The sequence below is a fragment of the Pan paniscus genome, chromosome 6 (assembly GCF_029289425.2).
Source record: "Pan paniscus chromosome 6, NHGRI_mPanPan1-v2.0_pri, whole genome shotgun sequence".
NCBI lineage: Eukaryota > Metazoa > Chordata > Mammalia > Primates > Hominidae > Pan > Pan paniscus.
The window spans coordinates 88963081-88986996 of record NC_073255.2 but is presented as its reverse complement, the minus strand read 5'-3'; the positions used below and the strand labels follow the sequence as shown (position 1 = coordinate 88986996).

The following is a 23916-nucleotide window of genomic DNA, read 5'->3' as shown; positions in this document are numbered from 1 at the left end:
TCCCGGGTTCACGCCATTCTCCTGCTTCAGCCTGCCAAGTAGCTAGGACTACAGGTGCCTGCCACCACGCCCAGCTAATTTTTTTGTATTTTTAGTAGAGACGGGGTTTCACCGTGTTAGCCAGGATGGTCTCGATCTCCTGACCTCGTGATCCACCCGTCTCGGCCTCCCAAAGTGCTGGGATTACAGGTGTGAGCCACCGTGCCCGGCCTTTTTTTTTTTTTTTTTTAAACTATATAAAAATTGTAAAAACAATAACACAAAACAATGTCTGCATCCCAGAAATAATTGAAAGGGATCTCCAGCCTGGACTGGCTCTAGGCCAACCCTTCAGACTTAGGACACAGTAGTACTAGGGCCCAGATGGAGGCGACCCCATGGGTTACAGAAGAAGCTGGCCTGATTTGGAGAAGGGGTCCCTATGCTTCAGCAATAGAGTGTAAGGCGGCCCCTTCTTCTGCCAGCAGAGGCCTCAGATTCCACCCATAGCAGCCCCTCTTCACCCTAGGGAAGAGGCAGTAACAACCAGGCTTGGGAACATGCTGCAGAACAGAGGCCAAGAGTACAGAACGTGGCCCCGGCTTCTGGGGAGAGTAGAAATGGCTTTCCCTGAGCAGGAGACCAGACGGAGCCTAGAGGGGAGGTCTCCAAGTGGGAGGGAGGCCAGGGACTGGGCAGACCAGTGCAGGAGGGAAGGGAGAACTTACCCTTAGGGTGAGAGGCTATGGTGTCCCTTGTAAGGCAGACCTTTCCGATAACGTCCCGGCTAGAGGAGGGAGATGGAGGCAGAGCTGGGCAGGGCTTCAGCATCTGCCCTCTGGGACCTCCCACCAAGTTCAGGGCCCCCCCGGGGGGAGCAGGGTGGTGGACACCGCTGTCATTTCCAGAGTAACCCAACAGAGCTGGACCTGTGGCCCTTCTGTAGGCTGTGGGTTCTGGACCCTCTAGGGGGATGTGACAGGTTTCTCGCATGCCCACACATGCCAAGCTCACACTCTCTGGGTGCCCATCTCACAGCTCACACCTGCACGCACACGTGTAGTCCATGCACACTTGTGCCCACATGCCTGCACACACACGTGTGTATGTGGCGCATGCACCATGGAGCCACGCATGCGCACACCCACACGCTCAAGCCTTTCGCCCTCCCAGGCCCCCAGGCTCTGCCTCCCTCCAGGCTGCAAAGAGGATGCCAAAAATGACCCAGGAGTCCTGGTGGTGAAATGGGCCAGGGAGCAATCAGATGGCCAGGTCTGGGTCCCAGCTGGAGAGGGGGGCACTCACCTGAGGGCATCCTCATCCATGACGTAGAAAGCCACAGCGTGGAAGGTGGGCGGCAGGTGCACTTGGTACTCCTCACCCCAGAAGGGGCACGGGGTCTTCCACACTGTGGCTGTCCTGCAGGAGAGAACCCTCAGCATGTGCCCAGGCCACTCCCAGGCCCTGGGCTGGGACCTTCCTTGTATCTCCCCCTACCCCTATAACAACTGGCTCTGCCACTGATGTGTTTTCCCTGTGCCAGACCCTACTGTTCACCACCAATCACTACCCCCTGACATTCCTCTCTGCTCTGGATGGGGCACAGGGCTGCCTCTCTCTGGCTGTTATTTATTTTATTTTATTTTTTTGAGACGGAGTCTCGCTCTGTCGCCCAGGCTAGAGTGCAGTGGCGTCATCTCGGCTCACTGCAACCTCTGCCTCCCAGGTTCAAGCAATTCTCCCTGCCTCAGCTTCTTGAGTAGCTGGGATTACAGACGCCTGCCACCACGCCCAGCTAATTTTGTCATTTTAGTAGAGACAGGGTTTCACCCTGTTGGCCAGGCTGCCCTCGAACTCCTGACCTCAGGTGATCTGCCCGCCTCGGACTTCCAAAGTGCTGGGATGACAGGCGTGAGCCACCGTGCCCAGCCTCTCCAGCTGTTTTACATTTGGGGAAACTGAGATCACAGTTGGCAGGCATTGGCCTCAGGTCACAGGGTAGCTGCCTCAGGGCGACTGCTGAGCCTGGCCTCACATCCTCACCCAGCTCTGGTCAACCCCCTGTGGATCAGAGCCTTCAACTCATGGGACTCACTCCGTAGCCCAGGCTGGAGTGCAGTGGTGTGATCATAGTTCACTGCAGCCTCCAACTCCTGGGTTCAGGCTATCTTCCTGCCTCAGCCTCCCAAGTAGCTGGAATCACAGGTGCATGCCATCATGGCTGGCTAATTTTTTTTTTGTAGAGATGGGGTCTTGCTACATTGGCCAGGCTGTTCTCAAACTCCTGGCCTCCAGTGATCCTCCCACCTCAGCCTCCCAAAGTACTGGGACTACAGGCATGAGCCGACATTTGAAACATGTATTTATTGGCCCATCTTCTCCCTGGAATATCAGTTCCATGAGGGCAGGACTCTGCCTCATCTGCCACTGTATCCCCTCACCTAGAATCATGCCTGGAACCTAGGAGGTGCTCAGTAAGTATTTTTAAAATAAATGAATGAATGAGTTAATGAAGGAACAGATGAGAAGGTTACTTGAGAACCTGCACCCAAAGCCACACAGAGCATAATGTTTGATTATTAGGCATTGATACAGACACAGAACCACACAGGTGCCAGCTCAGACTTTCTTTTTTAGAGAAAGGGTCTTGCTCTGTTGCCCCGGCTAGAATGCTGGGATTATCCGCGTGAACCAGCGTGCCTGGCCCCCATCTCAGTTATCTGGAAATAGTTTCCAACAAACGGGTGCAACGTGCAAATTTCATATCACGGGGATGCACCTGTCTGTGCACTGGCCCACACACAGACCTACACATGGATGCCCAGGGAAAGACATGGGCCATGGCCTCCTGGGGGCTCAGGCCCCTGGACAACACACACACACCTGTCCCTGACACCTCCCAGATTAGACACACCCTGCGGTGCCTGATGTAGCTGATAGCGGGGCGAGGCTCAATCAACTCTTTTCTCATCCAGTCCACTCAGGCCCCTCCCACAGCACCCAGGCCACTCCCACAGAGCTCAGGCCACTCCCATAGCACCCAGGCCATTCCCACAGCACCCAGGGCATTCCCATAGCATCCAGGGCACTCCCACAGCACCCAGGCCACTCCCATAGAGCTCAGGCCACTCCCACAATACCCAGGCCACTCCCATAGGGCTCATGCCACTCCCACAGTACCCAGGCCACTCCCACAGCACCCAAGCCACTCCCACAGTGTTCAGGCCACTCCCACAGCACCCGCTCCCCTCCCTGCACCTTGCACTGCAGGTAGGCAGTCTGGGGTCTGCCGGCGTCGTCCGTGTAGATGACCTGCATGACGTGCAAGCTGCCAAAGCTCTTTTCCTCAACCTTTTCCGCTGCCCGGATGTTGGCTAACTTGATGAGGGCGCTTTTCTGGGGCAGGCAGGGAGGAGGAGGCTCAGCGACCTAGCCAGGGCCATTCCATTCCCCATCTCTGGGCCTCAGTCTCCCCTTCTGCAGCACCAGGGGTAGGCGTGGGAGACCCAGAGTGACCTCAGCCAGGGCAGAGCACAGACTGATGGTGACCAAGTGCCCAGCAACTGGGAGAGGAGGACCTGGCCTCCCTGGGGGGCACTCCCAGAGGGCCTCGGAGGTGTGAGCTTTGGGGTAGTGTCTGGACAGCCAGCATTCCCTGGGCTACAAAGTCAATCCAGCCGTGGCCAAGGCTTTGTGACTTTGCATTTATTAGTTTTCCCACTTGCTTTTGTAGTCCCAGGCTCTAATAGTCATATCCTGACCGGGCGCAGTGGCTCACACATGTAATCCCAGCATTTTGGGAGGCCGAGGAAGGCGGATCACCTGAGGTTGGGAGTTCGAGACCAGCCTGACAAACATGGAGAAACTCCGTGTCTACTAAAAATACAAAATTAGCCGGGCATGGTGGTGCATGCCTGTAATCCCAGCTACTTGGGAGGCTGAGGCAGGAGAATCGCTTGAACCCGGGAGGCGGAGGTTGCGGTGAGCCAAGATCGCACCATTGCACTCTGGCCTGGGCAACAAAAGCGAAACTCCATCTCAAAAAAAAAAAAAAAAAAAAAAAAATGGGACCAGAATTAAATAATGCCCATGTAGTCAAATCTTTGAACCCTGGCAAGGAAGATGTATAATAATCATCTGAGTGCTTTGGGAGGCTGGGGCAGGAGGATTGCCTGAGGCCAGGAGTTTGAGAACAGCCTGGGCAGCATAGCAAGGCCCCATCTCCGCAAAAAAAAAAAGTTAAAGAAAATTAGCTGGGCTTGGTGGCACGTGCCTGTAGTCCCAGCTACTCGGGAGGCTGAGGCAGGAAGATTGCTTGAGCCCAGGAGTTTGAGGCTGCAGTCAGCTATGATCGCACCACTGCACTACAGCCTGGGTGACAGAGCAAGACCCTGTCTCAAAAAATAATTATCATCATCTGAGGGATCTTTGGTCGGAAGGGGCGGGCCCCTCATCTGGTGGGACCCCTGAGCTGGTTGAGAACAGGGTGGGTGATGAGCTCCTTCACCTACTCCTAGCCCGCTCTCACCTGCCCAGGGCTAGGCTGGGTACTCCTGGAAGATCATCCCCATAGCCTGCATGACTGGGGGCAGGTGTACAGCAAGCAGTCACCAGGTCCATGGAGGAAGTATGTCCTCAGCCCTTCCTGGGAGAAGAGAGCTTGCAGGAGAGGTGACCCATGACTCAGAGAGGGCTGTACAAGGTGATCTTTGAGATCCCTTCCCACGCCAAGATTCCGTGCTTCTATATTCCTGCCTCTTCCAGGAAGCCTCCCCTGTTTGCCCTAGCCTCCTACTCATCTAGCAGCCCAGGTGATGTACTATCTTTAATAATACCATTTGCCTAAATAGTACTACCTGCCAGGCCCTGGGTCAGGACCCTTAGGGAGATCATCTCATTTAATCCTCAACAACCTGGTAAGGTCGGATCAACTTCCTCCATATTCATTTTCTTTTTTGAGACGGAGTCTTGCTCTGTTGCCCAGGTTGGAGTGCAGTGGCACGATCTCGGCTCACTGCAACTTCTGCCTCCCGGGTTCAAGCTATTCCCGTGCCTCAGCCTCCCGAGTAGCTGGGACTACAGGCACCCACCACCACACCCGGCTGATTTTTTGTATTTTTAGTAGAGACGGGGTTTCTCCATGTTGGCCAGGCTGGTCTCAAACTCCTAACCTCAAGTGATCTACCCGCCTTGGCCTCCCAAAGTCCTGGGATTACAGGCGTGAGCCACCGTGCCCGGCCCTCCTAGGTTCTGACAAGCAGTACAGATGCCACACACCTGGCTTTCTTCTCTGACCCCGGGGGTACCTCAAGTGGGCTCCAAGGAAGGGGACAGGTGCCTCTAAGGTGCCCCACTTGCCGGCCTCCCTCCTTACCCACCTTGGAGCTGGGCGTCTTCGCGAAGCTGAGGGCCTCGGTAGTGAGGGAGAAGTAGAGCTTCTTGAAGGAGGAGGACATGAGGGGGCCCTTGCCCTTGGTCCTGTGGATGAAGAGTGGCCCCTCCTTCACAGGTGGCGCCTGCAAACTCAGCGTCCGCTGCAGGTCCAGCTCTGCCAGGCCAGGGAGGGAGGGGAAGAGAGAGCCCAGGGAATGAGGGCGGGACTGGGGGGGGGGGGCGGAGCAGTGGGCGGGGCCGTGGGGCTCAAGGGCTGAGCAAATCTGAACAGCAGGCAGTGGACGTAGTCATGGGGCTCAAGGGCGGAGCAAACATCAACAGCTGGTGGTGAGCGGGGTGACAGGTGGACTGAGGAAGGCAGGGCCATGGGCTTGGAGGCGGGACACGCGTCAGTAGCAGGTGGCGGCGGGGCCATGGAGCTCAAGGATGGAGCAAATGTCAACAGGCACAGATGATGGGGGGTGAGGCCATGGGTCTAGGGGTGGGGCAAACGTCAACAGCAGGCAGTGGGCAGGGTCACAGGAAGCACAAACAGTGGTGCGTGGGTCTATGGCCTGGGGGCCTGGCAAATGTCAACAGCAGGCGGTGGGTGGGGCCACGAGAGGAACAAACAGCGGTGGGTGGGGCCGTGGGGCTCAAGGGCGGAGCAAACGTCAGCAGTAGGCTGTGGGCGGGTCTGTGCAGGGCGGCGCTCACCGTCCTTCTCCTCGATGTCCACGAGCTTGGTGATGAAGTCCTTCAGCTGCGCCACGCCCTGGCGCACGGTGGGCTGCAGCGGCTCCATCCAAGCCTCCTTGGCCCTGGAAGCCGGCGTGTCCATGTTGCCCACGTTCTGGACTGCCTGGAGGTGACAGCAGGAAGGACCAGGTTCTGCTAGGTTAGGGGCCTAGCCACTGCACCCCCTCCCACCCCCCCTCCCCAAGTCTTTGCTACTCAGCTGTAGCGATGGAGGCAGAGGCGACAGAGGCCATGCCCACGGGCCCCCTCCAGCCCCACTAGGGATCAGGGAGGAGAAGATCATGAAGTTTGATGCCTTATGATAACTGAGACCACTTGGGCCTTCCTCCGTAGGTTTAGCTGACGCTGCTGCACTGGATACCCCACCCCAGTGCCGGGCACAGAGGTGCAGCCTGAGAGTAAGCAGACCCGGGTTGGAAGGTCCCGCGATTCACCACCGACAGGATGGGCGGCCTTGGCAACCCCCGACCCCTCGCAGGCCTGTTCCCTTATCCATGAGATGGAGCTCGGACAAGGTGGCCACAGGAAGGCTTTGCAAACTGTGAAGTGCAGTGCCTACGTGGGCGTGCCAGTGGCCTCGCCGGAGCCGGTAGGGAACACTCTGCAGTCCAGGCCAGGGCCCCGGTAGGACACCCAGCTGTGCATCCCGCCCGCAAGGCCGCAAGGCCCGCACCTTGGCCAACAGGAGCGGGGTGCGGCTGGTGCGGGCGTCCGCGTGGCGCTCCCGCAGGTGGAAGAGCTTGGACGACACGATGGCGGAAGAAGCGCAGGCACAGGAAGCTGGTGACGGCGATGAACGGTACATTCTGGAGGAGTGCGGAAGAGCGCGGGCTGGAGTCCCCCAGACCAGGGCTCCTGGCAGCCCCCTCCCCTTAGGCTCCGTCCCTGACCCTCGCCGGGACACAGCCTCCCTGGTCCTCCCCAGCGCTCCCTGGTTCCCCACCGCTCTTCGCCCCTCGCCCCAGCCCAGTCCAACCCGGCCCAGCCTAGCCCAGCGGGTGGAGGGCGCACCTCGTGCTGGGCGCCGGGGAAGCGCTCGCGCACGCGCCGGAAGAGCTGGCGGAAGGTGGCGCGCACCACGGCGGGGCACGCGTGAACCGAGCGGCTGAGCGCGCTCAGCAGGGCCCCCAGGTGGGCGCGCAGCGTCTGCGCGCTCTGCTCCAGCACCTCGGCCTCGGTCTGCGGGCGGTGCAGCCCGGAGCACCTGCGTGGAAAGGGGCGGGTTGGCAGAGGAGGTCGCGGTCAGCGCCAGGGCCACGACAGGAACACTGGCTCTCACAGCAGCCAGGACACGGACACAGGGGACAATACACGGGTGGGCAGAAGCACAAACACACATGCTGACAGGGCCTGATCCCAACCCGCTGCCGCTGCGCCCCGCACCCCCCCGGAGTTACCCCCGGCCTCACCCTACATCCTTAACTTCCACTTTGCTGGGGTCCAGCTCCACGTACTTCTTCTCCTCAAACACCTTGTTGATGATGGGGACCAGGACGCCGTGCAGGTACTGCATCCCGGCCACCTGGGGACCACCGCAGGTCACACTGATCCTGTCTCCCCCAGTCCCACTCCAGCTGCCCACCTTCTCCCGGCAGCCGCCCTTGCACCGTTTGCCTGCCCTATCCGCCCAGGAGGGGGCCAGGTACACATGCAGGGCAAACTGTTTATTCATGAATGAATGAATGAGTGAGTGAATGAATGACTAGAATTCTTAGCCCTTGTAATCCTAGCACTTTGGGAGGCCAAGGCAGGAGGATCACTTGAGGCCAGGAGTTTGAGGCCAGCCTGGGCAACATAGTGAGACTGTCTCTAACTTAAATTTTAATCACACACACATTCTTTTTGGGGGGGGTGCGGGGCACGGAGTCTAGCACGGGGCCCAGGCTAGAGTGCAGTGGCGTGAGCTCACTACAACCTCTGGCTCCTGGTTCAAGTGAGTCTCCTGCCTCAGCCTCCCCAGTAGCTGGGATTACAGGTGCCCACCACCATGCCAGGCTAATTTTTGTATTTTTAGTAGAGATGGGGTTTCGCCATGTTGGCCAGGCTGGTCTCCAACTCCTGACCTTAAGTGATCCGCCCGCCTCAGCCTCCCAAAGTGCTGGAATTACAGGCATGAGCCACTATGCCCAGCCCACGTTCTTAACCTTAAAGGGCTCTGAATATGGAGATAGAACACTGGAGTCGAAGTCCCAGCCCCCTCTGTCACTCTCTCTGAAGCTCAGTGTTGTCATTTGCAAGATGAGGACAATATAGCATGCAACCTCACCTTCAGAAAAGACTCCATGGACTTTGAGGCCAGAGAGTTGCTCCGGAACAGGGTGTTGGTCTCACCTACAAACAGAGGTCCCAGTGGGTAGGGGGCTGGGACAAAGCTTTTGGGGGAGGGGGAGGACAGAGGACCTTGGGGCTGGGGGATCTAAGCTGGCCCCTCAATAAAGGGCCTCCTCACCACCTCCCAGCCCACTGTCCCACCTCTGCCCTTGGCTCTGTTCCTTGCCTCCCTCCTGTCTGACCCCATCTGCCTCCCACAGGAGGAGCCCACCCACCCCCAAACACCTCCCAGTGTTCTGGGCCCAGCTCCTTCCCAGGCCTCACTGGTGCGACTCAGCTCCAGCTGGAAGAGCAGGTCCAGGAAGTCCTTGGCCAGCCCCTGCCCCAGGAAGAGCTTGAGCAGGTTCGTGGCCACGTCCTGGCGACACTCGGTGCTGCTTGTCTCCTCGATGAGTGGGATCAGCTGCCCTGGGCCCTGCAGGGAGAGGCACGGGGGATCCCGAACCTTTCCCTCTGAGGACCTCAGAGCATCCCAGGGAAAGAGGACATTTTCCCAAGGGGTGGCTGGGGACGGGGCCCTGGACACTGGCCAGCTCCTCACATCCCCAGACCTCAGGTTTCTGCTCTGCAGAATGGGTTTAGAAGGACAGGCGCACAGGCCTACTGCCACTGGACCCTCCCACCCTGCCCATGCCCCCTCACCTGCATGCCCAGCTTGACCTCGTGGCACAGCAGGTGCACCAGTGGCTGGTAGTAGCTGGAGGGCAGCACCGTCTCGTCCCACAGCCGAACCTCCAGCTGCAAGGAGCCCAGGTTGCCCCTGGAATGGGCAGCCTGTGACCTCTCCACCAGGGACTCAGGCCACCCTGGACCACACCGCTCCCATGGCCTCCAGTTTTTTCCCTTGGGGCCAGCCTCCCATCTCTCTGCTCATGCCCTCCATCCGGGTGCCCTGCACAGCTCTGCCTCCCAGGCTCTGCCCGGGCTATTTATTTTCTGTTTTTGGAAAGCCCTTCCTGTCTCTGCACTCAAGGCACCTCTGTCTTCGAGGTCTGGCTCCCTGCCACCTCCAAGCTTGGGTATGTGGAGCTGCCAGCCTTGAATCTATCAACTCCCAGATAATGGCACCATCATGGGTACACTTTACAGCAGAAGCAAATCCCCAACCCTCATAACAACCTAATAGGGAAACTGAGACCCGAGCCAGTTCAGCAACTTGCCACATTAGATTGAGCTTCCCAGCTTCCCTGTTCTGATAGGGAAGTTCATAACAGAGGAGGGTGTGGACCAAGTGGGAGCCTCTAAGGCTCCCACTGCCCCTGCTCAGCACGAGCCTCATGCACAGAGCAGTGTTAAGATGGGCCCCTGGGCCTGGCGCAGTGGCTCATGCCTGTAATCCCAGCACTTTGGGAGGCCAAGGCAGGCAGATCACTTGAGGTCACGAGTTCAAGACCAGCCTGGCTGACACGGCAAAACCCCATCTCTATTAAAATATATATATAAAAATTAGCCAGGCATTGTGGCAGGTGCCTGTAATCGCAGCTACTCGGGAGACTGAGGCAGGAGAAGCGCTTCAACCCAGGAGGCAGAGGTTGCAGTGAGCCAGGTTTGCACCACTGCACTCCAGCCTGACTCTGTCTCAAAAAAAATAAAAATAAAAAATAAGATGGCAAGATGGGCCTTGGCTGGTTCTATGGAAACACCTTGTGCTGGACACACAGCCGTCCACCTGCTCCTACCCTGTTAAGGATGGGAACTGGGGGAATGGGGGTCTGGGGCCTTCCACAGGGACACAAAGCTGAGCCATTGAGGGCTGTGGGCCACAGCAAACAAGCCAGAGGGCTTCCGAGACAGGCTGCCAGATTTAGCAAAACGACCCAAGACACCCAGTTAAATGTGAATATTTTATTTACTTATTAACTATTTTTTTTTAGAGATGGGGTCTTGCTATGTTGCCCAGGCTGGTCTTGAACTCCTGGGCTCAAGTGATCCTCCTGCCTTGGCCTCCCAAAGTGCTGAGATTACAGGCATGCACCACCATAACCGGCCTAAATTTGAATATTTTTAGTATAGGTATGTCTCAAATAGTGCATGGTCATTCTTCTTCTTTATTTTATTTTATTTTTTTTTTGCTGAGATGGAGTCCTGCTCTGTCACCCAGGCTGGAGTGCAGTGGCACGATCTCGGCTCACTGCAACCTCGACCTCCCAGGTTCAAGCAATTCTCCATCCTCAGCCTCCCAAGTAGCTGAGATTAGAGGTGCCCGCCACCATATCCGGGAAATTTTTGTATTTTTAGTAGAGACGGGATTTCACCATGTTGGCCAGGCTGGTCTTGAACTCCTGATCTCATGATCCACCCGCCTCGGCCACCCAAAGTGCTGAGATTACAGGCATGAGCCACCGCACCCGGCTGTTTTCTTGAGACGGAGTTTCGCTCTTGTCACCGAGGCTGGAGTGCAGTGGTGGGATCTCGGCTCACTGCAACCTTCGTCTCCTGGGTTCAAGCAATTATCCTGCTTCAGCCTCCCAAGTAGCTTGGATTACAGGTGCCCACCACCACTTTTTGTACTTTTAGTAGAGACGGTGTTTCACCATGTTGGCCAGGCTGGTCTCGAACTCTTGACCTCAAGTGATCCACCCGCCTCAAACTCCCAAAGTGTTGGGATTACAGGTGTGAGTCACCACGCCCAGCGGTTATTCTTATACTAAAAAAGTATTCACAGCCGGGCACAGGTCAGGAGTTCAACATCAAGCCCGGCCATCACGGTGAAACCCCATCTCTACTAAAACTACAAAAAATTAGCCAGGTGAGGTGGTCCTAGCTACCTGGAACGTTGAGGTGGGAGGACTGCTTGCACCCAGGAGGTGGAGGCTACAGTGAGCTATGATCACCACTGCACTGGTGGTACAGGTGCATGCCTGTAATCCCAGCTACTCGGGAGGCTGAGGCATGAGAATTGCTTGAACCTGGGAGGCGGAGGTTGCAGTGAGCCAAGACCGTGCCACTGCACTCCATCCAGCCTAGGTGACAGAGTGAGAGTCTGCTCAAAAAAAAAAAAAAAAAAAAGTATTCACTGTTTATCTGAAATTAAGTTTTAACTGGGTGTTCTTTTTTTTTTTTTTTTGAGACAGAGTCTAGCTTTGTCACCCAGGCTAGAGTGCAATGGCGCAATCTTGGCTCACTACAACCTCTGCCTCCGGGGTTCAAGCAATTCTGCCTGCCTCAGCCTCCCGAGTAGCTGGGATTACAGGCGCCCGCCATCTGGCCAGGCTGGTCTCAAACTCCTGACCTCAGGTGATCCGCCCACCTCGACCTCTCAAAGTGCTGGGATTACAGGCGTGAGCCACCGCGCCTGGCCTAATTTTTATTTCTTTGTAGAGACGGAGTCTCACTTTCTTGCCCAGGCTGGTCTCAAACTCCTTGCCCCAAGTGATCCTCCCACCTTGGCCTCCCAAAGAGCTGGGATTACAGGCATGAGCCACCTCTCCTGGCCAACGGTGTCCTATCTTATCTCACAACCCTATTCCTGGAGAATCTGGCATAGGGAGTTGGAGCTATGGCTCAGGGACACTGACCTTGGAGACTTGAACCCTGGTCTGAAGTCTGCAGGGAAATTTTCAAAGGGAAAATGTCTGAGTACTTGTTTCAGAAACTTCCAGAGGCAGAAAGCAGGAGACCTGTACAAACTGTGAGCTAAGAAGACAGACCTGGCCGGGTGCGGTGGCCCATGGCTGTAATCCTAGCACTTTGGCAGGCTGAGACAGGTGGATCACTTGAGGTCAGGTGTTCGAGACCAACTTGGCCAACATGGTGAAACCCTGTCTCTACTAAAAATACAAAAATTAGCCGAGCATGGTGGCACACAGTTGTAATCCCAGCTAATCAGGAGGTTGAGGCAGGAGAATCACTGGAATCCAGGACGTGGAGGTTGCAGTGAGCCAAGATTGTGCCGCTGCACTCCAGCCTGGGTGACAGAGCAAGACTCCATCTCAAAAAAAAAAAAAAAAAAAAAAAAAGACAGAAGACAGAGCTGAGCTGAATGCAGAACTGTGGGGAAAAATAAAGGGGAGGGGCCGGGTGCGGTGGCTCATGCCTGTAATCCCAGTACTTGGGGAGGCCGAGGCGGGTGGATCACAAGGTCAGGAGATCGAGACCATCCTGGCTAACATGGTGAAACCCTGTCTCTACTAAAAATGCAAAAAATTAGCCAGGCGCGGTGGCGGGTGCCTGTAGTCCCAGCTACTTGGGAGGCTGAGGCAGGAGAATGGCGTGAACCCGGGAGGCGGAGCCTGCAGTGAGTCGAGATCACGCCATTGCACTCCAGCCTGGGGACAGAGTGAGACTCCATCTCAAAATAAATAAATAAATAAATAAATAATAAATAAAGGGGAGGTGGAGTCCAGCCGGGATGAGAAGGATGCTGGCTAGGTGGGCAGGGGCTGAGGGGACCCTGGAGCTGTGTCTCCTGACCTCTCACCCCTGAGCAGCCCCCCTGCCCTGCCCTGCCTGCCTGTAGCCAATTCCCAAATGTCAGCCCCCACCCCACCCCTTGAGGCCGGCTGCCCAGCTCCATGCACTTACTCGTCATGCCGCCGGCTCTTGGACTGGTCGGGCTGCAGCCGGAACCAGCCCTCCTCCTGCTGCGCCACCCGCAGTCTCTGGACATCGATCACCACCTGGGGACATAGTGGCAGTTTTCCTGGAGCTGGGAGACCTGGGTCTCCTCCTTGCCAACTACTGTTCTTAGTGGGGAGGGGCCCCTTCCAAGGGTCCCTGAGTGCCAGTGGTGGTGGGGGGAAGTTGCTGGTTCTGGCAGACGGTGGAGGTGGGGGGGTAGTCCCAGGCTTCCTGAGTGTCTCTCTTTGGGGAAGCCGGAGGGAGGTCCCTGAGGATGGGACGGCTGCAATGGAGCCAGGTGCTGGGGGACAGCAGGTGCAGCCTGCCGGGGGAGGAGGGGGAGCGGGGCGGTGGTGCTCACTTTGCCCAGGAAGTCGTTTCGGCTGACAAGGTCCCAGTCCCAGGCCTCCACGCACAGCGCCTCCATGGCCCCCTCCTGCAGCTCAAATTCAAACGTCTCATTCCAGCGTGGGTAGCATGACTTCTTCACGATCTGCCCAGAGGAGGGTGGGAGGGGCTTAGGCTGATGCCACTGGACTCCCCAGGCTGGGCAAAAGGCAGAGCTGCCCTAGACACCTCCCCTGGGTTCCCCACAGCCTCCTCGCCTTGGAGGTTCTGCCACAGCAGAGGTCAAAATGTCCTGCCAGAGTAAAAGACAATCCTTATGATCCTCACCAAGGCGTGACATGACTCCCTACTCCCTCTTGGATCTCAACTCTCTCCACCTTTGCCTTTGCTGAACTTCGCTCCAGCCTCATTGGCTTTTTCTGCTGTTCTAAACATGCCATGCATATTCCTCTCTGGAATGCTGTTCCTTTGGAGGTAAGCATGGCGCTCTCTCCACCTCCTTCAGCTCTCTAAGTATCTTATCAGTGAGTCCTTTCTCAACCACCTTATAAAAAGTAATCACTTCCCACTCCCAAGGAACTTCTTTCCCCTCACAGTAATTGTCACCATTTGACACATATATTTTATTTTGTTTATTATTGTTACTTTTTGAGACAGTGTCTTGCTCTGTTGCCCAGGATGGAGTACAGTGGCACGATCTCGGCTCACTGCAACCTTAGCCTCCCATGTTCAAGTGATTTCTGGCTAATTTTTGTATTTTTAGTAGAGACGGGGTTTCGCCATGTTACCCAGGCTGGTCTCGAACTCCTGACCTCGGCCTCCCAAAGTGCTAGGGTTACAGGCATGAGCCACCACGCCCAGCCTTGACACATATATTTTAGTGTCCATCTTTTCCTGCAATAAAGTGTACAATTATTAGGGTAACGTGTTCAGTTCACTGTCTTATTCCCAGTGCTTAACAGTGGCAGGCAAATAGTTAATGATCAATACATATTTTGTGAATGAATGTGACATGTTCTAATAGAAGTAGGAAATGAACACTTCGTGGGATGGGTAAACAGTGGGAGTCATGGCCAAAAATAGTTTAGAATGGATCATTTACTGCAATGGTTTTCAAGCACTTTTCTTTCTTTCTTTTTTTACAGAATCAGGGTATCACTCTTGCCCAGGCTGGAGTGCAGTGGCACAATCATAGCTCACTGCAACCTGAGAACTCTGAGCTCAAGCAATCCTCTTTTACCTCAACATTCCCAAGTAGCTGGGACTACAGGTGCGTGCCACCATGCCCAGCTAATTTAGCTTTTTCTCTTTTTTTTGAGAAAGGGTCTCACCCTGTCACCCAGGCTGGAGTGCAGTGGCACTATCACAGCCCACTGCAGCCTTGACCTCCTGGGCTCAAGCAATACTCCCACCTCAGCCTCCTGAATAGCTGGGACTACAAGTGCATGCCACCACTTCTGGCTAATTTTTAAATTTTTTTGTAGAAATGGGGTCTCCCTATGTTGCCCAGGCTGACCTCGAACTCCTGGGCTCAAGTGATCTGCCCACCTCGACCACTCAAAGTGCTGGGATTACAGGCATAAGCCACCATGCCCAGTCCAGCATATATATATATATTTTTAAACTGGAACTCATTTTTTTTAAATGGAAGCACAATCTGAAAAAGGAATAAAACCCAAAGATTGACAACGGGCTAGAAAACCAGAAATCCCCAATTCAGCTTCTTCCCCTCACTCTCCCCTTTGAACTCATGATGCGTCTCAAAGCCCAGCTTGAAAGCCACAGATCTAGAGCTTGGATGGCATTCTAATGAGCTAAGCATCTAAACCGACCATAGTTGGGAGCCACTGAAAGTTTTCGAGCAGGTAAATGATAGATTGATTTATTCATTTTGAGACAGTCTTGCTCTGTCACCCAGGCTGGAGTATAGTGGCGCGATCTCAGCTCACTGCAGCCTCTACCTCCTGGGTTCAAGTGATTCTCCTGCCTCAGCCTCTGGAGTAGCTGGGATTACAGGCGTGCACCACCACGCCTGGCTAATTTTTCTATATTTAGTAGAGACGGGTTGGCCAGGGTGGTCTCGAACTCCTGACCTCAGGTAATCCACTTGCCTCCACCTCCCACAGTGCTGGGATTACAGGTGTGAGCCACTGCGCCTGGCCTAAATTATTTAGATCCATGCTTTAGGAAGATTAGTCTCAAGAGAATGGGTAGACTGAACGATGACGGAAGGAGATGGCAATCAGGAAGATCAAAGAGAAGACTGCTGCAATAGGCAAGCTAATACTTAAAGTACAGAAGGAGGGGCCAGGGGAGACCAGTGAGAATGCAAAGAACAGAAAAATGGAGACAGCTGTCTAGGACCTGGCACCTCCCAGAAGGAAAAAGACGTTCAGAGTAAAATCTGTCAGTTTCATGCCTTAGTGACTGGTGAATTTAGTGAACGCACAGGAGGTGAAAGGCTGGGAGAGGAAGCAAATACCACCACTTCAGATTTAGACAGGGTCTGAGGTATGAAAAAGGTACATACAACTGTCCTACAAACAGATGAAATGCAGTCCTCACATGATATGCCCTGTTGGGAGCCTTTAGGAGCCATCTGGACAACCCTGGTCATTGAGATGGTGTGGAAGAGCAAGAAGTGCTCCAAGTGTGTCCAGAACAGACAGGCCGGGTGCTGTGGCTCATGCCTGTCATCCCAACACTTTGGAAAGTAGAGGTGGGAGGACGGCTTGAGGTCTGGAGTTGGAGACCAGCCTGAGCAACACAGCAAGACTCCACTTCTATAGAAAATTTTTAAAAATTAGCTGGGCGTGGTGGGCAGGCCTGTAGTCCCAGCTATGTGGAAGCTGAGGTGGGAGGGTTGCTCGAGCCCAGGAGTTCAAAGCTGCCATGAGCTATGATCACGCCACAGCACTCCAGCCTGGGCAACATAGGGACACCCCATTTTTACCTAAAACTTTTAAAATTAGCCAGGCATGGTCAGCTGTGTGCACCTGTAGTGCCAGCTACTTGGAAGGTGGGGTGGAGGATCTCTTGAGACCAAGAGTTGGAGGCTGCAGTAAGCCATGATAGCACCTCCGCACTCCCAGCCTGGGCGACAGGGATGGAGATCTCGATCTCTCTCTCTCTCTCTCTCTCTCTCTCTCTCTCCCCCCCCCCTCCCCTCTCTCTCTCATCTCTTTCTCTCTCTAGAAAGAGTTTTTTTTTTTTTTTTTGAATGAGGTTTCACTCTTGTTGCCCAGGCTGGAGTGCAATGGCACGATCTCAGCTCACTGCAACCTCCGCCTCCCAGGTTCAAGCGATTCTCCTGCCTCAGCCTCCTGACTAGCTGGGATTACAGGTGCCTGCCACCATGCCCGGCTAATTTTTGTATATTTAGTAGAGACGGGGTTTCACCATGTTGACCAGGCTGGTCTTGAACTTCTGACCTCAGGTGATCCACCCACCTCGGTCTCCCAAAGCGCTGGGATTACAGGCATGAGCCACCATGCCTGGCCTCGAAAGAGTCTTTATTTATTTCTTTCTTTAAGACAGAGTCTCGCTCTGTCGCCCAGGCTCTGCACCAGAGTGCAGTGGTGCGTTCTCTCCTCACCACAACTGCTGCCTCCCGGGTTCAAGCAATTCTTGTGCCTCAGCCTCCAAGTATCTGGGACTACAGGCGCGTGTCACCACGCCCAGGTAATTTTTGTATTTTTAGTAGTCTCATTCTGTTGGCCAGGTTGGTCTGGAACTCCTGACCTCCAGTGATCCACCCGCCTCAGCCTCCCCAAGTGCTGGGATTACAGGTGTGAGCCACCATGCCCGGCCGAGACCTTGTCTCTTAAAAAAGACAAAACGGGGTCAGGGGGAGGGGGCAGCACAGAACAGAAACAGAACTTTGGGGAACAGAGACACGGCGCCGAGTTGAGCAGAAACCAGGGCAGAAGCACCAGGCAGAGATGGAAGACTGAGTTTCATCGAAGGAGTGGGATCCTGGGACCCAAGGGAGCGGGAGCACAGTAAGTAGGGATGAAGATGGCGAAAGCACGACCTGCCAGAGCGCTTGCTGATGAGCCACACTCCACACCTACTACGCGCTGTCACGTGCTTGACAAAACCCGACACACAATGCACAACGCTAAAGTTTATTGCTCAACAATGCAAATACAGTTAACATTACCATACACTTAAAAATGGTTAAGACGGTAAATTGTATGTTACGTTTTTGTTTTTTGAGATGGAGTCTGGCTCTGTCGCCCAGGCTGGAGTGCAGCGGTGTGATCTCCTCTCACTGCAAGCTCTGCCTCCCGGGTTCAGGCCATTCTCTTGCCTCAGTCTCCCAAGTAGCTGGGACTGCAGGTGCCTGCCACCACGCCCGGCTAATTTTTTTGTATTTTTAGTAGAGACGGGGTTTCACCGTGTTTGCCAGGATGGTCTCGATCTCCTGACCTCGTGATCCGCCCGCCTCGGCCTCCCAAAGTGCTGGGATTACAGGCATGAGCCACCGTGCCTGGCCATGTTACGTGTTTTTTTAACCACAATTTAAAATTAAATGAAGGGGGCTGGGTGCAGTGACTCACGCCTGTAATCCCAGCACTTTGGGAAGCTGAGGTGGGCAGATCACAAGGCCAAGAGTTCAACAGAGAACTCCTGGCCAACAGACTGAAACCCCGTCTCTACTAAAAATACAAAAATAGGCCGGGCGTGATGGTGCATGCCTGTAATCTCAGCTACTCGGGAGGCTGAGGCACAAGAATCACTTGAACCTGGGAGGCAGAGGTTATCGTGAGCCAAGATTGTGCCACTGCACTCCAGCCTCAGTGACAGAGTGAGACTCTGTCTCAATAAATGAGTAGGCTGGGCACAGTGGCTCAGGCCTGTAATCCTAGCACTTTGAGAGGCCGAGGCAGGTGGATCACAAGGTCAGGAGTTAGAGACCAGCCTGACCAATATGGTGAAACCCCGTCTCTACTAAAAATATAAAAATTAGCCAGGCATGGTGGTGTGCACCTGTAATCCCAGCTACTTTGGGAGGCTGAGGCAGGAGAATCGCTTGAACCTGGGAGGGGGAGGCTGCAGTGAGCCGAGATCATGCCATTGCACTCCAGCCTGGGCGACAAGAGTGAGACACTATCTCAAAATGGAAGGAAGGAAGGGAGGGAGGGAGGAAGGGGGGAGGGAAGAGAGGAAGAAAGGAAGGGAAAATATGTATTATCTCAGCAAGTAAAATGCAGATGAAGGAAAAGGACAATGATCATTTGAATGGAAGATGGATCCACTGTAATCCAGGTATGGGAGAATACTGAACACTAATGTCAAAAGAAACAGAATGTGCTGACGATCTGCAAGGCATTTCACAGAAGACAAAGAACACAAACCATGGAGAGAAGACTAGCACAATCAAATAGTGGGAGGTGAGGAAGGTAGACAGAATTCATGATTTTGGAATGTGCACAGTTTATCATCAGACATTCTGAGAAAGAAGGAAGTGAACTATCTCACTGGTACTGCTATATTGTCAAGTAAAATATTCAACTAGGTTAAAAGTGTCAGACATATCAATTTGGAGGCAAGCTGCAAAAATACACAGGAAAAAAGGTCTTAGAAGTTGAGATTAGATAAACTCTTTTACGGGATACAAAGAAAACCAAAAAAGTGGAAAATGGGTTCTAAGAGGACACTCCTGAAAAGGCAAGAAAAGGAACTGACATTCACTTATGAAATTCACACTTCCTGAATGTCTACTATGGACAGAGCATGATTCCAGTTATGGGGAAGGGGAAATGAACACACAGACAGGTCATAAATGAGCATTGGGGAAAGAGGGGAAAGCTGAGGGAGCGCTACATCATCACATCAACTGAGCATGGACTTGGGGAAATAAGGTACACCACAAGCTGTGACTCAATTCACAAGCACAGGTGGAGGACGAGGTTTTGGTATCTGAATGCCTAAAGAAATAAATAAAATCGAGGGCAGAAAATAAGTCCAAGGTATTTTTAAAGCAAGGAAGGAAAGAAAATGGAAGATAAAAAGAATGAACATAAAAGTCTCAAGTTAATTTTTTATGTCAGACTTCTGAATGCCCCAAAATGAAACAATTCTGTAAGGCCAGGAGCAGTGGCTCAGGACTGTAATCTCAGCACCTGGGGAGGCTGAGGTGGGTGGATCACTTGAGGCCAGGAGTTCAAGATCAGCATGGCCAACATGGTGAAACCCTGTCTCTACTAAAAATACAAAAATTAGCCAGGCTTGGTGGCATGTGCCTGAAATCCCAGCTACTCAGGAGGCTGAGGAAGGAGAATCACTTGAACCTGGGAGGTGATGGTTGCAGTGAGCTGAGATCATACCAGTGCACACCAGCCTGGGTGACAGAACAAGACTCCGTCTCCAAAAACCAAACAAAAAAACAAACAAACAGCCCACAACAATTCTCTAATGGCGAGGGAGTAAATAAGTGACCGATAATGCTGGAGGAAGAGGAAGTGAATGGGTCCCCAGTATAGGTTAGAATGAAAAAATCCCTACCAATGTAAATCAAATATAAAAAAAACAAAAGAGTTCATGTATGTGTGCGGGAAGGAAAGTGATATTTGGGGGTTGGGAGGTGTTACTGAGGGTACCAAATACATATAAACAACTCTTTAGTCACTCCCAAAGGTCTGGGATGAGCATTTTTTAACATTTGATACTCTACTAACTTACCTGGACTATGTTGACATGGAAATTCACCTCCCGTTATCCACAGCTCCTCTCCCTGCTCCAACTTAATGATGATGTTTGGCTTGGTGATATCATATCTTGTTAATGGGAAAAGAAGAAGGACTTGGGCAAGTTGCTCGGCTTCAGAATCTCCGAAGTACAAGATGTTGCCACCTCATAAGCTGCATAACAGAAATGCTCCATTTTTTACCTTATCAAAGTTAGAACCTTTCAATGAAGAATAATATAAACACTGCAGCTACTGCCCACAAGGAATTAAATGCTGTTGTCACTTATTTCTTCAAACTCAAGCATAAAACCCCATTCAACTGAGAGCATTCAGAAAGCAAGCTATCCTCACCCAAGGAAACTAGATGGCTGTAGTTCTCCAACATCACACCCCCGTATGTTATCTTCTCATCAGGGTCCAGTTGCCACCACTCCTCCTGGGTGAAATCCACAGCCACATCTTTGAATGACACTGGCCCCTGTAATGGCAGCATGATCAGAATTGGGAGATATGGAAAAGGGATAGGGGGATAACATTTTACAAAGCTCACTGGTGAAGTTAACCATACCTTATTTTATGTTACAGATTATGGAAGGGAAATCATATTGGAAACACATATCCTTTGGGGTCCTTTATATATATACAAAAATAAAAACCCAAAACACAACTGAGCTCCTATTTTGCAACTGAACTGAGTTTTGGGGATATGAGATGAGTGAAACACCATGCCTGCTCTCAGAAAGCAGACAACCTAATAAGGAGATAAACATGTAAACAAACACAAGCATTTTACTCCTTGTCACTTCTTTGCTGCCAGGCCCTCCCCTTCTCCGGGACCTCTTCATGTTGGAGTGCCCACCACTCAGTTCCTGGTCTTCTTCTTCCTAACTCACTGCTCTGGGGCTCTCACCTGGTTTCAGCTCCTTGTTCTTTTGGCTCTTTTATTCTCATAGCCAGTGGCCTCTGGCTATCTGCATGGCTGATTTTATCTCAAACATCTCAATCTCACAGCAATAAATATTCGTTAAATGAATGAATGCCCAAATCTGTTATTAGAGTAATGCAGACAAGGTGCAGAATGATTTAACAAAAGAGGATCAAATTATTTTAACTTTATGCCATCAGATTAGGCTTCACAGACTCAGTTAACTTGAAGTCCTTAAAGATGAATTGTGTATTCTATGGGATGAAGGGGAAGAAGAACATGATGAGGTGTAAAAGTACCAATGGCAAACATGAAGCAGCTTCAATTTTTAAGAGGTTGGGGCTGGGCATGGTGGCTCATGCCTATAGTCCTAGCACTTTGGGAGGCCGAGATGGGAAGATCGTTTGAGCTCAGGAGTTCGAGACCAGGTTGGGCAACATAGTAAGAACCTTATCTCTGCTAAAAATAAAAAAATTTTATAAAATTGGCTGGGCATCACGGCACATGCCTGTAGTTCCAGCTACTTGGGAGGCTAAGGCAGGAGGATGGCTTGAGCCTGGGAGGTCAAGGCTACAGTGAGCTGTGAATGCAACACTGCACTCCAGCCTAGGCAACAGAGCGAGACCTTGTCTCAAAAAAAAAAAAAAAAAAAACAGAAAAATGCAAAGCTCCTGGGCTCCAGCAATCCACCTGCCTTGGCCTCCCAAAGTGTTGGGATTACAGGCTTGAGCCAGCATGCCCCACCCAAACTTGCAGTTTAGAAAAAGGAAGTGCCCAGTAAGCATGTTGCATTATCCTGTTATTTATAAAGAACATATCAACAAGGGGTTCAAACCCAGTGATACAGCTAGGACCATGTAGATCCCAAGAGATAGCAGAGGCAGAGCTGCTAGGCTGGTGGGCTGAGAAACTAAAGCAGAACATCCAAGCTTATCCACAGGCAGGCCACAGGAGCTGATAAAATCACCGAGAGAGAGTAATAACTTTCTGGGTTAAGTTAGTCCAGAAGGCAAGGAGGTGGTAGGGGTTAGAAGACTGATCGACCAATAAATAACATAAAATTACATGTCAATGCCACTTACATCAATACAAATACCCAAAATGAAACATAACCAAACAAAATCCAGTACCAGATTAAAAACATAATATACAACAGACAAATAGGACTTATTCCAATAATATAGACTACTTTAATATTTGGAAATCTATTAATATGATAAGCCACTATAACACAGCAAAGAAGAAAAATCTTGTATCCATGAAGATACTTGAAAAAGCTTGACAGAAAAAGCTGATTTAAAAAAACAAACTAAAGAAAATAGAAACTGATGGATACTTCATTAACATCAATATTATATACACAAATATAAATATTACACCCTAATATGCCATAGTACATATGATATGTGACATATGTATTTCAATTACACACAAGCACATATATACAGTTTGCGTGTATACACACACACACACACACACACACACACATACTCTTATGCCTCAGTCTTCTCGGTCCGAAAGTCAGGATTTTACTTAACAGGGAAAAACTACGTATCTTCCCACTAAGATCAAGAACAAGGTATTAATAAAATGCTCATTATCTACAATTAGAGAAGAGAAAACAATTAGAGCAATATAACTAAGAAAAAGTAAAAGTGCTTGGGCACGGTGGCTCACGCCTGTAATCCCGACACTTTGGAAGGACGAGGCGGGCAGATCACCTGAGGTCAGGAGTTCAAGACCAGCCTGGTCAACATGGTGAAACCCCATCTCTACTAAAAATCCAAAAACAACAACAAAATTAGTTGTAGTATTAAGGTCAACTTAATAATACAGAGATACCAGTTTCCCTAAATTACTTTATAAATATGCAATCCCAATAAAAATACCAAAAAGCTTTTTCCTGGAACTAGATAAGCTGACACTACAGTTCATATGAGGTGGAAGAAAATCAAAAACAGCTCAGGGAAAAAAAAATTTGGACATGGATAAAACTGGATCCAGGCCAGGTGTGGTGGCTCATGCCTGTAATCCCAGCACTCTGGAAAGCTGAGGCAGAAGGATTGCTTGAGGCCAGGAGCTTGAGACCAGCCTTGGCAACATAGCAAGACCCTGTCTCTACAAAGAAAAATATATATATATTAGAAAAAACATATAGACAGAGACATGAGGACCTCTGCCCTCAGGTGTGATAAATTAACAAGTACTGGATATACCCTCCAACCTGAAACAGCACACACCAAAGAACAACAAAATCAAAAACAGAAAGAAAAATAAAACAAGAACATATATGAAGCAATGATTTGTTTTTTTGTTTTTGTTTTTGTTTTTTGTTTTTTGAGATGAAGTCTCGCTCTTGTCTTCCAGGCTGGGGTGCAATGGCACAATCTTGGCTCATTGCAACCTCTGTCTCCCGGGTTCCAGCAATTCTTCTGCCTCAGCCTCCCCAGTAGCTGGGATTACAGGCGTGCACCAGCATGCCCGGCTAATTTTTATATTTTTAGTAGAGATGGGGTTTCACCATGTTGGCGAGGCTGGTCTTGAACTCCTGACCTCGTGATCCGCCCGCCTTAGCCTTGTTGTTGTTGTTGCTGTGATTACAGGTATGAGCCACCACGCCTGGGCTGAAGCAGTGGTTTTCAAGGCACTGATTATCAGGCAGTAGAGTTATCTATGAGTGATGGGAAATAAACAAGGTGAACCTATCAACTTCTGCCTTGAGCGTTTCCAGGCCATGGAGCAGGGAAGAAGAACCGAGGCAGATGTGACGAGAAAGAGTTGTGGGATGGGAAAATGGGCAGGAAATTACAACCCATAAGGAAGAAAAGAATCAGTCCATCAAAACTGGCCCAGAATTGACACAGAGTTCACAACCGGCACAGAGCACTGAGAGAGTTCATCGTTCTATTCCAAATGTTCAAAAAAATCAAGACAGGCAAGATGTAAA

At 51.9% G+C, this 23916-nt stretch overlaps 2 protein-coding genes across 7 annotated transcripts in view; both read right to left on the bottom strand.

The window, feature by feature from the left end:
• LOC129392994 (ras GTPase-activating protein 4-like) overlaps positions 1 to 3375 on the bottom strand; it is a 45973-nt gene extending 42598 nt beyond the window's left edge. For all 6 annotated transcript variants that reach the window (XR_008625988.2, XR_008625987.2, XM_055115117.2 and 3 more), the window contains exons 1-3: positions 3238 to 3375; positions 1285 to 1398; positions 708 to 766 (exon numbers count right to left, since the gene is read on the bottom strand). Coding sequence is in view for 4 of the 6 variants with exons in the window: in XM_055115117.2 (XP_054971092.1) it covers positions 708 to 766; positions 1285 to 1304 (79 nt within the window). In the remaining 2 variants the exon portion in view is untranslated. The remainder of the gene's footprint in view (positions 1 to 707; positions 767 to 1284; positions 1399 to 3237) is intronic.
• LOC129398328 (ras GTPase-activating protein 4-like) lies at positions 2504 to 21319 on the bottom strand. The gene is given in 14 exon segments (XM_063606246.1): positions 2504 to 3375; positions 5358 to 5527; positions 6070 to 6214; positions 6785 to 6869; positions 6871 to 6917; positions 7123 to 7315; positions 7521 to 7633; positions 8378 to 8442; positions 8707 to 8857; positions 9085 to 9202; positions 12967 to 13061; positions 13364 to 13495; positions 20038 to 20064; positions 21269 to 21319. Coding segments are annotated over 14 exon segments (1668 nt in total). The 3' UTR covers positions 2504 to 3099.
• Between the last annotated feature and the right edge of the window lie 2597 nt (positions 21320 to 23916).